Consider the following 14,557-nt stretch of genomic DNA (forward strand, 5'->3'; position numbering starts at 1 on the left):
CTTTTACGATGTTGTGTTGACACTAATAGACGTGGCAGGGCGAAGCATTTTAATTCAGAAACACACACACACACACACACACACACACACACACACACACACACACACCTCTACACACAGAAGTTAAGGAAAGTCAGGGCAGGAGTTATGAGGAGGAGCGTGTTTGAAATTAAACCTGACACGTCAAAACATTAATTAACATCTTCTTTCTACAAAGTAATAAGGCCAAGCAAAGACAATGAATCATCAGTTAGCTGTGACATTGGTGGAGGACAAATGCAGTGCTGAGCTGCAAGCTGGAAAACTCTCTGCTCCAGTGTCTAACTGCACTGTCACTTCATGGACTAAATGTGTGGGAGTTTCAGATTTTAACTCAGAAAATCAAGAAATTTTGGAGGTGAAATGCAGGGAATTTTTTTTGTCCTTGCGGTAAGAGGAACTGCTCCACAGGAAATACTGGCTTAAAAACCTTTGGGAATTTTGATTCATTCATTTAACCATTATTTTAACTCGGGTTAATACGTTACGGTATTGAAGAGTACAGAAAATAAACAAAACATTCCAAGACACTAAGAAAACACAAATAAAAAACATTGAAATAGTAAATAGAAAGAGCAGAAGTAAAAGCCTTAGGAATAAATACAGCACAGAAAATTAAATGTAAAGCAAATGAATCAACTAAAACAAGGTTAGATGAGGTTAAAGAATTTAAGTGCCAAAGGGAAAAATAAGTGTAGTTTTAGATCGTTCTGTTTGTTATTCCATGTTGCAGGTGCATGATGAGAAAATCTGCATTTACCGAGCTCAGTTGGCAGTTAGTTACGAGGAACACAGACGAGACTCAAATGCTGTGAAGAAAATAATAACATATTAAACTTACAATTTTTCGACATTTGTAGCGAAAGAGATTCGGTCTTATAAAACCTTGATTGGATCCAGAAATATTTTTTTTAAAAGTCAGTCAGGCATTAACAAACCCAAGCTGAGGCTGTTATGGAGAAACAGACTAAAGTGAGGATGCCCTGAGGTGCTATCGCTTAGTCACGTCAAGAGCAGCACGGCAAAACCTCACAGCCAAATCTGCTAATGGCATTCATGTCCCAGTGCTTTTATTCACGTGCACTAACTGTAGGGGCCTCACCAGGGGGTCTTAGCGCCCAGCAATATGGCACAGAGAGAAAAAGGACTTTAAATACCAAGTTCACTGAACAATGTGAGTGAAAGGATAAGAACAAATGAACCACAAGGTCAAACAAAGCAAAAATAAGCAAAACAAATGAATGACAAAGCGGCAGCAGGTGAACCTACAAAGATACAACAATGATCACTGTGCTGCATAAAAATACAGTTTGATCTTGTGACCCCGCTCAGCCCCTCTGGAAAAGAGCTTTGAGACACGGGCCAGTCGGGAGTGGGCAGGGTTCAGCTCTAGGTTGGAATGGAGGCAGTAAACTAAGCAGGGAGTTTAAAAGGCTGGCTCGTGGATGTGAAGTGATGGCATTAACTAAATGCACTGCGTTTATGAAGCACTTCTCTGCTCTTAACGACCACGCAAAGCACTTCACAATCACCCACTTACACACATTCATAGGGAGGTTCTGTGTGCAGCGCTTTCCATTCACACTCTGACTGGAGGAACTGGGGATTGAACCACCAACCTTATGCTTAGTGGATGACCCAGCCTATATGACCAGAGGACCCCTTGTATCACTGAACACGACAGAGACGAGACAATTTGCAAAAAATAAAAGGGTTGAAAAGGGAGGTGAGGGCAGATAAGGGCAACGGAGACATCCAGGTGAGTCAACAATATGCTAATTAGGTCACTGTTGCATAACGTGTGTGTGTGTGTGTGTGTGTGTGTGTGTGTGTGTGTGTGTGTGTGTGTGTGTGTGTGTGTGTGTGTGTGTGTGTGTGTGTGTGTGTGTGTGTTTCAGGTATGATTTGTTCTCCTAATGGGGAGAAGAGATAGATTAAGTTAAGGTTAGGTTTAAGTGGCAAGTCGTAACTATGGTTAATGTCAGAATGTCCCCAGGAAATCAATGTAAGTCATTTTAATGTCCTCTGAAGGGGAAGTGTGTGTGTGTGTGTGTGTGTGTGTGTGTGTGTGTGTGTGTGTGTGTGTGTGTGTGTGCGCGTGTTACTGTCATAAGATAGTAAGCAGAGGATGGGAGGGAACAGTTTATACACTCTGGTTTTATTAGTGGGGAGTGTCGTCATTTTGTCCTACACACTCTGACAGGCAGCCACTCACTCACACACACTGAAGAGCGTACCCACGTCTACAAATGCAAACACGCACATACACTCCAAACACCGAGGTGCATCAGACACAGGTGCAGTGCAACAGCTGTTAGTGAGCAAGCCAGTCCATCACCATAATGAACATTATCCTGCATTATTAATCACCTGAACCACACACACACACACACACAATGCTACCCATCAGATGCATGGTTTGGCTTACTAAGTCACAAATGATTGGACAGGGAAAGCAGCCAGCTTCGATTGGGCAGCTCTACAGAGACATGGAAATCTGGCCCGAGTCAAACTGTAGCAGAATTAATGACAGAAACTCCCATGATCCCACGCTTGTCCACGACGTTATTGTATCGATTGAGAGACCCCTAGTGGCCTAACTTAAATTTAATTAAATATAACACTTTAATGAAGACTTAAACTTTCCATGATGTAATCACTGTGTCTATGCCTTGTTTGGAATAATCAAGTAATTGTTTAGCGCACAAAATCCTCCAAATCTTTTCCAGAATCCATCGGATATATGGATGTGTGCACTGTCTGTTCGGGTTTAGACAGACGAACGGAATAATATTGTCTCTGACTGTCTCCCCTCCAGTCGGCCTGCTGGGGCTGCTCAAGTGGAGGACTCGACCTGAACTCCTCAGAGAAAACCTGGAGAAGCTCAAAATCATCGATGGAGAGGAGGTGGTCAAGGTCAGTGTGCGTTCGAATACAAGTGTGTCTCTGGGTCGAGACGGGTCTGTGTGAGTTCTCACTGGACCTCTCCTTTGTCTCGTTTTTAATACGTGTGCATAGTTTCTGCAAGACACTCTGGATGCCTTGTTCAACATCATGATGGAGCACTCTCAGACAGACGACTACGACATCCTCGTGTTTGATGCCTTGGTAAGTGTGTGTGTGTGCCTGTGTGTGTTTACCCTTGTTTGTCTTGCTTTATCAACAGATGGAGCTGATTTTTTGACAGGCTGTCTCCAGGTGCATCTAGTCTCGACATCTCTGTGTCTACCTGTCCACCTGCTTCCAAATAAACACGTCTATCAGATGATTGTACACGAATTCCCGCCGGCCTTGTAAAAGTCTCCTGCTCCGTAAACATGTAACCCTGCCTGCGTTTCTGTGTGTCTCTCTTTTCCCTGCCAGATACACATCATCGGTCTGATTGCCGACAGAAAGTTCCAGCACTTCAACACGGTGTTGGAGGCCTACATCAAGCAGCACTTTAGCGCCACGTTGGCCTACAAGTAGGTTACATCCTGGATCCGAAACCACTTCCCTATTTCGCTTCATTCAAATAACACCATAAACAGCATATCTCCACTTAACACTGAGGAGAGGTTTAAAGTGTTTTAAGTGTTCTGACACATAAAGAAGCCCAAAAAAAAGTAATTAAACCTGCAAAAAAGCAAAATGCACCAAAGGAATTATGATCAGAGTCGAAAACAACACTAAAAAAGTCAGTTTGATCTTTAAAGTAAATTAAAAAAGCAAATGTTAATGTCTTGAGAAAAAACAAAACAAACCACAGCTCCTTTTTGAATCTGCGACATGAGACTTTACGATCAATTAAACTCACTGAGCATGTACAGTTGTTTCATGTGTAAATCATTTTACTGTGGGATTCATCAAATGTCAACCAGACACTGTAAATAAAAAAGGCACGTAGACCCCATGTCTGGAAAGTGAAGCTCATGTAGAAGTGCCTGCAATCTCTCAAATGACCAGCAGAGGGTGACTCCATTGGTTGCAACAAGGAAATGACCCAACTTCTCACTCGATTTTTAAACGTCAATAAATAATTTTGGAGTTTATGGTCTCAAGGGCTAGTTTCAAGTCTTCTACATTAAAGCATGATGTTCATTGAGAGTAAATTGGACGATAAAGCTCGGTATGCATTCGGGCGTAGATCCCATGTGGTTGACAGTTACTACCGTCCAGTGGGTGAGGGTCTTTAATACTATGGGCGGTAATAAACCGCATATTAACAAACATACACAACTGTACTATTGGCTGTTTCAGGCCATTCAAGGTTTTCATGGTTTTCTTGATTGCATTTTTAAGAAATTCTCCCATCTATTATAGATTGAACTCCCTGGATTTTACTCTCCATATTGCCTATCGAAAGAAAAGTACACCATTGGAAAAAAATCCATGCATAGCTCTGGTGCTTGTCCCAGTAGGAATCAAACACATAATCCTTTCAGGTTTGCCACACAAGTATTAAACCTACTGTCGTGATTTAAAAGTCATCTGCATATCGAATGTCAAGTAACTGATTACTGCGCTGTATCCAGATGCCACTGGAGGTCAGTGTGTGTGTCGCATTTGCACCAGTCGAGTGAAACGGATTAGAGTGTGTGTTTTTACTGTAACTCCCAGATAGCCGGAGCTTTAACCCTGGCTCCCAGTGGCATAACAGCTGAAGCACTCAGGCATGGCCCTCATACACTTCTGGCTTCTCCTCCTCTCTCTGTTAATTCACTTCACTTTAATTCAGTGGGCACTAGAGAAAACATTTGTTTGTGTTGCCAAAGCTTTAGTTCGGAAATTAAAAAACCTCTCTCCTGCATCTTTATTCCCCTCGCATCTTGCGTCTGCTCCTCCTCTGTTCTTTTCTTTGCCCAATTATCCCCGCCACTCTCCTCCTCTCGTAACTGCTCTCTTCTCCTCCTGTCTCCTCTTCACTCCATCTCTTCATCTGTCTCCTCATCACCCTCACTCCCTCCCCTCCCCTGCAGGGTCACTGCAGCTTAACGCCTGTCAGCACCGAGGCAGTTATGTAAAACTCTGACTCCCTCTCACTACATTTTAAACTCCCAATCTCTTGCTTTAAAAAGGAATAAATCCTCCTGTGCTTACCTTTTAAGCCATCTGCCAAAACAAAACAAAGTGGGACAGAATGGTAATGGTGTTGGTAATATTTTCAAGGTCGCCCTGATGGCAGTGAAACCAGATTAGAGTTTATTTTTTCAATGGAACTCTTATTGTTTAAGAGGATTTAAACCAGTTAGTGGGTTGCCATTTCATGAAAGTAGAGCCATCACAGATCCAGGTCTTATGCGCCTGTAGGCCTGTAGTTCAGTGGTTTATGATCTGTGCTAACATTGCACGTCATTGAGTTAATACAGTAGAAATGGTGACAGGTCATAAACTCAGACCGTCACCCTCTGCCACCCTCACCTCTCTCCACCGAGCTTTATTTCAGTGTGTGTGTAAAGACACATGTAAGGTCTGCATGTGTTGGAGAATTACTTTGTATGCCTCCGCACCAGATACTTCCAGTGGCCGTGTTTGTGAACACGATATCTCAAGAATGACTCGAGATAATTTCTTCAAATTTGTTTCAAGCGTTCATATGGACTCAAAGATGAACTGATTAGATTTTTAGTGGTATAATGTCAAAGGTCAAGTGCCTGGTGAACATGATATCTGAAGAATGCCTTGAGGGAATTGTTTAAAATTTGGGAGAGATTTTTATTCTTGTGTACTCAACCGCTTAGAAATACTTTCATTTTCTTCAAATTGGGTACAAACGTTCACTTGTACATTCTCTTGAACATGATATCTCAAATTTGTACGTATGGAATTTCTTTAAAATTGACCAGTTGTCTTTTTGACGCAAAGATGAACCGATTCGATTTCAGTTATCAAAGGTCAAAGGTCACAGTGACCTCATATTCATCTGGAAAAAAATTTACGTAGTTTAAAACTGAAGTGGTTGGCGAAGGCATAGAACCGCAGGGTGGTAATTCTAGCTTTGCCATGAATCTGAGGGCAAATACAAGTATCTGTAAGATGAGTGAAAGGTAGGCTACACCTTTTGAGGTGTGAAATACTATTTTGTGGTTTTTCCACCCTTCTGCCCTGTCTTCCTCTCTGTCCCTCTTTCACTCCCTCTGTTGCACTCTTTCTGCTCCATGGAAGTGAAAAATAGAGTTGGTGATTAACTTCCCAAACCTGTGGAACGTCAGAGAAGGAACGACAATTCAATGTCTGAATGATTTTGATTCCCTCTTTCATTAACTTTCTTATCACTCTTCTCTTTTTCTCTCACTTGTTTTCTTCCTATCACTCTCCCCTAGGAAGCTGTTGTCGGTGCTGAGGAGATATCTGGACGTGTCCAGCCGAGGGGAACAGTGTGAGCCCATCCTCCGAACCCTCAAAGCCCTCGAGTACATCTTCAAGTTCATCGTCCGTTCACGCATGCTCTACTCCCAGTGAGTGTATACGCAGCTTTTTGTGAACTGATCACTGTGATAATGACCTTTAATTGCCTTCTGAACTCATATTGATGCAAATAGAGAGACACACACACACACACACACACACACACACAGAGCCCAGTGACACTGCACCGGAGTAATAGTTTTTGACAGCTCTGTGAGAATAGACTGCTGATTGCAGCACTAACGTTGCTAATAAGCATTGATGATGAAGTGCATCGTCCAAATGAGAGCTAATGACAGGGCAGCTCTGGTGAACGGGGCCGCCCACCGCACACAAAGTTCCTCCAGGAGAGACTCTTGACACCCACTGTGCTGAGGCGCGAGCTGCACCATATGATAAGTGTAAACACCATTTGTAGCTGCAGTGCAGAAGTGAATGCTGACGGATCAGAAACATGATCCACAATTGTGTTATGAGCCTTATCTGTGGGAAGCTTATGGTGTGTGCATTTCTGTATATAAGTGTGTGTTTATAAGACACATGCGTGTTCTGAATTGATCGTTTCTGCCTGAATGATAATAGTATGAGTAATGTATGAGTTGTTGGAAGGGGATTTGTGTGTGTGTGTATTATGTGTGTACTAATGTTTTATACATATTTAGGACCTTTCCCAGCATAAACACTGACCTTGTCAGGACCAGTAGCCCTCATGGGGACCAAAGCTCGGTCATAATGAGGCCAAACGTCATTTCTGAGCTCCCGGTGAAGGTCATGGGTTAGTCGTGAACTGTGGTGAGGATAAGGTTAGATCGCTCTCAGAATGAGTGTTATGAGGGGCAATAATGTTTTGTTTAGACTGGCCACAACGACTCGAATACAAAGTCAATACAAAGACCTGATAAGAATAGCTGCGCTTTTTAATCTTCTAAAGGTCATGTTGTCTTTGTTTGTTGGAGTTGGTGTGTCAGTTTATTGATGTGGTGGGTTATTCATAGTGTGTGTGTGTGTGTGTGTGTGGATTTGTGGATTTGTGGATTTGTGGGGATGTATTGGTGTGGATTCACAAGAGGGCGAGTGTATTTGTGTGTGCGTGTGTATTTAAACATATTTGTCGGCATGTGTGAGTACAAACAAGCGCACACATAAGAATCTTTTAAGCATATGTCCTCTGTGTGTGTGTGTTTGCATCACAGTGTCACTCCATTGCTCCTCCATTGGCTCCACCCCCATTCCTCACCCTCCCACTCTTCTTCTCTCCTCCTGTGTCTGTCGTCATCCAACCACTTGCAGTGGACGACTCCAACTTCCTCTGCATCTAAACTTTTCCCATCACATATCTCCTCCTGTAAGGCGTCGTCACTATAGCAGAGAATCTGGGATTCAAGGGAGCTGCCGGTGCTGTAGTTGCATCTGCTAGACTCCATCATCATCACCATCAGGACTAGCAGTCATTAATAGTTAAATAGGCAGCATCGAAGATTTATTAGCTTGTCAAACTTGCTTCGGAGCGTAGGAGCGTGAAATGTTTACTTATGTAAATATGTAAGAGGCGCTGGACCAGATTTTGCTCTTACCTTCACCTTCTTTCTGTCCTTCACGCCCGGTAGCTTTCATCACTTCCCTATAGATAGTTCATCAGTTGTATCTGTTTCTCTTTACTTTCCCTCAAGCACCTGCTATGTTCCCTGTTTCTCCTCTTTCATTACCCTCGTCCTCGTTCTCTTTCTCTCCATCCCTCCACTCATCTTTAAAATATATCCTTCTTTCATACCTTTATTCCTCATCTCTTACTTTTTTGCAACTTTTCCATGTGTGTTCACCCAGTACTATGATTAGGACATTATCATGGGATCACTTCCTTCCTCTTTCCTATGAGACGTGATGTTACGATCCCATAATCTTTTCTATTAATCACAATATCAAGGCTTTGCGATTTGTTATCTCAATATTAGAATTACATCTCACATCTTCTGCGAGAATTTCTCATGGTAGGATATTATCTATCTGGTTTTAATAACACTCGTTAAAAATAATGAAATTAGATTAAAATAAAATAGAAAGACTACAGAGGCACATACTTGATTATCATGATCATTCCATCAGATACAACATGTCAACAAATCTATTATTTATAATGCTTATCCTTTGAAGGTGGCAGGGAACTGGAGCCACTGGGCGAGGGGCGGGGTGCACCCTGGACAGGTCGCCAGCGTATCACAGGGCCAACATACAGAGACAAAATGCCATTCACCCTCACATGCACGCCTACGGACAACCTCACCCCAATCTGCATGTCTTTGGACTATGGGACTAAGTAAAAAAAACCTACGCAGGCGGGAGGAGAACATGCAAACTCCGGCCAAACCAGGGTTCTTGCTGTAACACTAACCACTGCACCACTTTTTAAAACACATCATGCACACTTTAACACAAACAATATTCTTTTTTGGCAACATTTAAAGGAGTACTGCATCTCAGTAATGTTGGTCACTGCACCACTTGTGTTTTCGTCCACGTGCCATGAGAAAACATCTGCATTTCATGTTTTGAAGGAACCTGAGGGAAATCTCACTGCTTATTTGCAGCATTGATCATTTCTGCTGATTGTTGGCGGGGGAATCTGCCACTCTTATTCAGAAGGTGACATTTGTGACTGACTTGCTCAGGCAGGGATTTCATAACTCATGCGGGACATGTTTACTGTTGCCTTGTTGTTCTTTTTTCATTTTTTCCCTCTCAACCCACGACGTTATACAGCTGAGCTTGTCCTCCCTCTGTACTCTCCCTCCCACTCTCCTCTCCTTTCGTCTGACTTTTTTCCCTCAGTGTCGTTCCCCTCCCTCCCCCCCCGCTGATCATCCTCTCTTCATCCCTCTTTCTCTCTCTTCTCCATCTGTCTCCAGTATTAGTTCACCAAGCTACTGTGACGGTTGTGCTTACGTGTGAGATATAGAGTGTGTGTGTGTGTGTGTGTGTGTGTGTGTGTGTGTGTGTGTGTGTGTGTGTGTAGATACGTTTCAGCTATGGTCATTTTAACCACTGACCCTAAAATCAGCTTTTCTTAGGGACACAGGTTTTGTCCCTAATTTGAGAAGCCGTCCACAATTAATTGTCATTAGTCTAAAATCTGTCCCCAGCAATAGTCTACGACACACACACACAAATACACACGCACACAAACACATATTAATGTGCAGACAGGGCTGGTGGATTAAGTAGGACAATGCGTCTGTAATCATAACTGTACTCTGCAAAGAGCCCGGTGATAATACCTCCGTGTGTTACCACCTAATCCCTCCCCCCACATGCTAAATTTGCCGTGTGCCACATGCTAATCCTTCCCTCTAGCACTCCTGACTTCCATTGTAATTAACAACTGCACAGCTCCACTGGATCACGCAGCGATAGAGAGGGGACTGGGGGAGAGGAAGGAGGTGGAGAGATTGATGAGAGAAAAAGTTTGCCAGGGGTGGAGGAAGTTGGAATGAAGGGGGATGGTAGAGTGCTGTGTGGGTGATGGGAGTTTTTTGATTTAAGTTAGAGAAGGATTGCTGTGATCAAAGCAGTCGTTGTGTATTAAGTTTTAATTTGCATCTGTTTGCTGTGTCACTGCGATTGAATAACAATGCAATGGAGAACAAGTGCATGCTGGGCAGGAATCACTAAGACAGTATGGACTTGGGTGTTGGTCTTATACATACAATTTAATATTCCTTTTAGTTTTAAATGACTGAATATTGCGTCTGCATGCTGAATGTATTTTAAACCATATTGTGGAAAGCAGATGTGAGGAACTGCAGCCAATTCTACTGATGGTCCCATTTCCATAACAACACAAGAGTTAAGGCGTAATTTCACTTGTCACTACTCTGAGTTGGTGCAGAGAAACCAGTGCTGGCCCAGTGAAGAAGCTCGAAAGAACATTGTCATCACCAACTTTGAATCAATTCAAACTGTGATGAAATACAAACTACTGCTGGGTAATACAGGCCCATATCCCAGCAGAGTTGTTTTTTGAAAAAATAAAATGTTTTTAAAGCAGGGAAATAAAATCTGCAAAGAGAATAATAAAAAGTACGCTTCCAAGAAAAGATGCGACTTGCAAATTATCATATTGTATCATCATGTTTAATCTTCTCAGAAACAATGTATATCAGATTAGTTTAAGCATGACAGGGATGACGCAACGTGACTGCTACACACCTGTCCTCTGCACATTCAATGTTCCTATGTCACATAAATAGTTTGCAAACATGTTTTATGGTCACAAGTCATCGGCTTGGTTCCAGCTCTTTTTTTTTAATGTAAGGATATTCTGAAGTTTCAATGGAGAGAATGAATGGGAAATTTACTTCTGGAGCCAGAGACACTCTAAAAGTGGGTGGTCACTGTTGCGCTTTATATTGTGAATTTAAATTGGTCATTAGAGTTGTTTAAATTGAAGTTAGAATTTATAATAAAAATCGACAACCCTAAAACTGAACCATCAGTTTATTCACGATGATGATCCATTGGGTTATCTACTCAGATACTAGAATAACCACTGTCACTTTTGGTTTTCTCCAATATTTCAATTCTTTCCTTAATCTGTTTTGCCTTCGTCATCCCTCCCCTCCCAACGTCTCCATATAAGTTAATCATGTCACGTTAGGATTTCTGACATCCCTGCTTCCTCTCCTTGACTCTTTTCTGATTTCCCTGTTACATTTATATTCATCTCCTCCTGACCTCCTACAGGCTGTACGAGGGGAAAGAGCAGGAAGAGTTTGAGGATTCGCTGAGGAGGCTCTTTGAGTCCATCAACAGCCTGATGAAAACCGACTACACCACCACTCTGCTGCTCAGGGTAATCACACACACTCGCCCTGCACCTATGTAGACTACACCACTGTTTACTCCTCTTTACATTTTCTCACCTTCATCATCACCTCTCTTCTGCTTCCTCCCTCCTCTTCTTCCTCCTCCTCATGCTCCCATGCCATGTTTCCGACTGCATTAGCATTCCGCAGCGTGATCTCTTCCTCTTGTTCTCTGTTCTTGCTACAAAGCAGACTTACAAACAGTGGGAGTCACTGAAAGTTAGGAAGACAGACAAGGAGCCCTGTGAAAAATAAAATGGATCCTTTCACTCAGTTCTGATGAGAGCCCCCTTGTCACCTTCTATTAAACAACTGTGTGTGTGTGTGTGGGTGTGTGTGTGTGCTTGTCATCAGGTTGCCGCTCTGAAGTACCTGCCAACAGTCCTGCATGATGTTGAGAAAGTGTTTGATCCCAAGCTCCTCAGGTAAGCCACAAAATGTGTCCTTACAACCATAGAAAGACATGCGCACACACACACATGACTGTCTTTCTACAGTGCAGTGTTTCTATGATACATTCCCGTGTCCTAACCATCACAACTTAACATTTCATACCTTAAAATGTCTGGTACAAGGTCCGAACCAAGGTTCATGTCTTTGTTACATTGTTTACATTTGATCCAGTTAGTTTTGGTTTCACATTGGACTTTAGGGAGCACAATAAAGATTCTTTAAATGACATATGAACATCCTGTCGCCATCATCTACATGGGCTGCATCTTATACACCTATACCTGACGTTGGGGTGTTCTCCATTCAGTGGGTAGAAAGTAAATGAACCGGTTCATTGTGTTAATCATGTTATTACTACCAGCATCACCAGCTTCAGGTGCTGCACTCAACATTAGATCAAATGCAACAAATGTTACATCATTCAAACATTGTAGAATCCCAGAGTCCAATGGCCATCGTCTGATGACGAGTTAGCCGCTATGGGCAACGGCCAATGGGGCCTCAGGTATAGACAGCAGATATCCGGCCAAGACCCCGTCTGTACACTGTTTACAAGTTCTGACAAGTTCACGAGTCAACTTTTTGTAGGTGTGCAACCAAAGCCTGCTCATATGTGATTGGTCAAACTAGAAAAGACAACCAGAAGACTTCCTGTTCCAAAATCTTGTCCCTCTCCTACAGATTCTGCACATTCACAGGCAGAATCTGTGTAAAGAGATTTAACACTATATGGTCAGAGGTGATATTGTTAGAGTCGAAGCAAGCAGTCCTGTGAGCCTGGGCAACACTTCGTCACACTGCAAATGAATAGGATCGTGGTTTAGTCTGATCCGGCCCTAGATCACTTTATTTGGTCAGATAAAATTAGTTTCTGATGGACCGTGGTCTAAGGCACCTTTCACACCCGTCATTTTGGTTATGGACTTTACCCAAACCTTGACCTTTTGAAGATGTAAAAACCGGTCACAGGGGTTTGGTAACAAAATTGGTTTTAAAACCTACAAGGACATGGAGACACAGACACACACATTCACACTCGCACCTTACCCTTGGTGTAATTGAGGGACACAGGCAGAGAGGATGTATGGCTGCTCAGCTTAACTTTTCCTGTTGGCTCGTGTTCAGTGACCCTCATACCTTTTGTCCTCCACTCCCTACATCCTGGCAGAGGCACACACACACACACACACACACACACACACACACACACACACACACACACACACACACACACACACTCTGCAGCTCCTCCATGTGCCCCTGCGTGAACTGACAATTGGCAATTTCTACAAAACCACCAAACAAAACCCATTTGAACGTCCTCTCTTAGCTTGATTCACAGCCTCCTGAACTGCAAAGCAACTCTGAATGGCTTGTTTAACCTCTCCCTGACCCAGAATCCCACTTACACTATCCTGCTCAGCTCAGAAAAGGTCCTCAGTGCTCATACTTGACCAGTCGGTGGAGATTTTTATTTGTTATTTTTTGTAAACTAGAAATTGCAGGAACTTTTATTTGCAATCCCACAAACAAACACGGAACCAATGTCTCGGCCTGACCTCGTTACTTTACAGAAAGAGGACGTTAATTGACATTTTCTTGACTCGCCACGTTCCGTTTTAAACACCATCATCCTCATAACTTCTCTTCTCACCTTTCTGTGACCTACGTGGGCTTCTGTGTGTCCATGTGTGCGTTTGAGGATTATCCACATCTGCCAGTTCAGTCCCCCAAAGGGGCTCAGTGTCAACGTGGCTCTACCTGCAACACCTGTCGCCGCGCCCCCGCCCAAACACACACACATGCAAAGTAGAAAGGCGACAGGGGGCAGAGAGTTAAAAATCAGCGCGCATATTCTCCCTCTCCCTCATTTATTTTCCCCCTGATTCAAACACTCGCTCACCTTTACTGTCTGCACGTAACTTGCACAATTAATAGCCGAGTCATCTGAACTTTTCAAATGAGGTCTCCACTGCATTTTTGATCCGAAAAAGCCCTGGGCAGAGTTTCTGAAAGCTTTGTGAGTCACAACCACAGTGCAGGAGGTGGACATCAAAGCTTTGTCTTATCTCCTCCTCTACCCTCACATTGCTGCACCATGTAAACCCCCCCCCCCCCCCCCCCCCCCCCCTGCAGTGTGGTCCACCGAGTGGTACGTGCGCAGACATTAGTAGCCATGCATGAGTCCTCTGCGTGTCCACTGGGTGTAGCTTGACATTTTGGGTTTTAATTAGATTCGGCTCCGATGATTAGAGGGCCCGAATCGTCTGCACCCGAGCACCTGCGACACAACCTGCTCTCGTGCCAGCTCACAAACTTCTAAAGTCACACACAAACATTGTCGTTGTTGGAGAAGAGGGGGTGCGTATCATTCTTTCATTAGTAGTTCTACCGCAGCATATAATTCATAATTTAAGGAGACAAAGACAAAGTAAAAGAAAATGCAGAGAGATTTGTTTTCATCATACTCTGACATTCAATCTTTCTAAGTGGCGTCAGTGCTTGGAACCAGACTGTTTACTTATTCTAAAATTGAATTTTGGACAAGGACTGAGTCAAACCTGTGTCTTTATTTAAGCATCTTTAGGCTTTGGATAGTTTATTTAATGCATTATACATGGCACTCTGATGCAGTCACTGCTTTTAGTGGTTGTAGAGTCTACAAATTTAAGAGAGAGATGTTTAAAGTTGGACTTATTGGTTTTGCATTTTCAATCTTTAATTATTTTACTGTGGGAACAATCGTCCATCCATCCATTATCTGAAGCTCTTATCCTTTTGAGGGTCCCGTGGAGGCTGAAGCCAATCCCAGCTGACAG

The 14,557-nt window shown here is 43.0% G+C and overlaps 1 protein-coding gene across 1 annotated transcript in view; it reads left to right on the forward strand.

Annotated features, from left to right (window-relative positions):
• The window catches only part of LOC117769355 (dedicator of cytokinesis protein 2), a 101,701-nt gene that overhangs the window by 12,797 nt on the left and 74,347 nt on the right, over positions 1-14,557 (forward strand). Inside the window, exons 18-23 of the mRNA XM_034598225.1 lie at positions 2,858-2,955; positions 3,058-3,147; positions 3,403-3,503; positions 6,342-6,476; positions 11,164-11,272; positions 11,640-11,710. Of these exons, the coding sequence (XP_034454116.1) occupies positions 2,858-2,955; positions 3,058-3,147; positions 3,403-3,503; positions 6,342-6,476; positions 11,164-11,272; positions 11,640-11,710 (604 nt within the window). The remainder of the gene's footprint in view (positions 1-2,857; positions 2,956-3,057; positions 3,148-3,402; positions 3,504-6,341; positions 6,477-11,163; positions 11,273-11,639; positions 11,711-14,557) is intronic.

The sequence above is a fragment of the Hippoglossus hippoglossus genome, chromosome 10 (assembly GCF_009819705.1).
Source record: "Hippoglossus hippoglossus isolate fHipHip1 chromosome 10, fHipHip1.pri, whole genome shotgun sequence".
In the NCBI taxonomy this organism is placed as follows: Eukaryota; Metazoa; Chordata; class Actinopteri; order Pleuronectiformes; family Pleuronectidae; genus Hippoglossus; species Hippoglossus hippoglossus.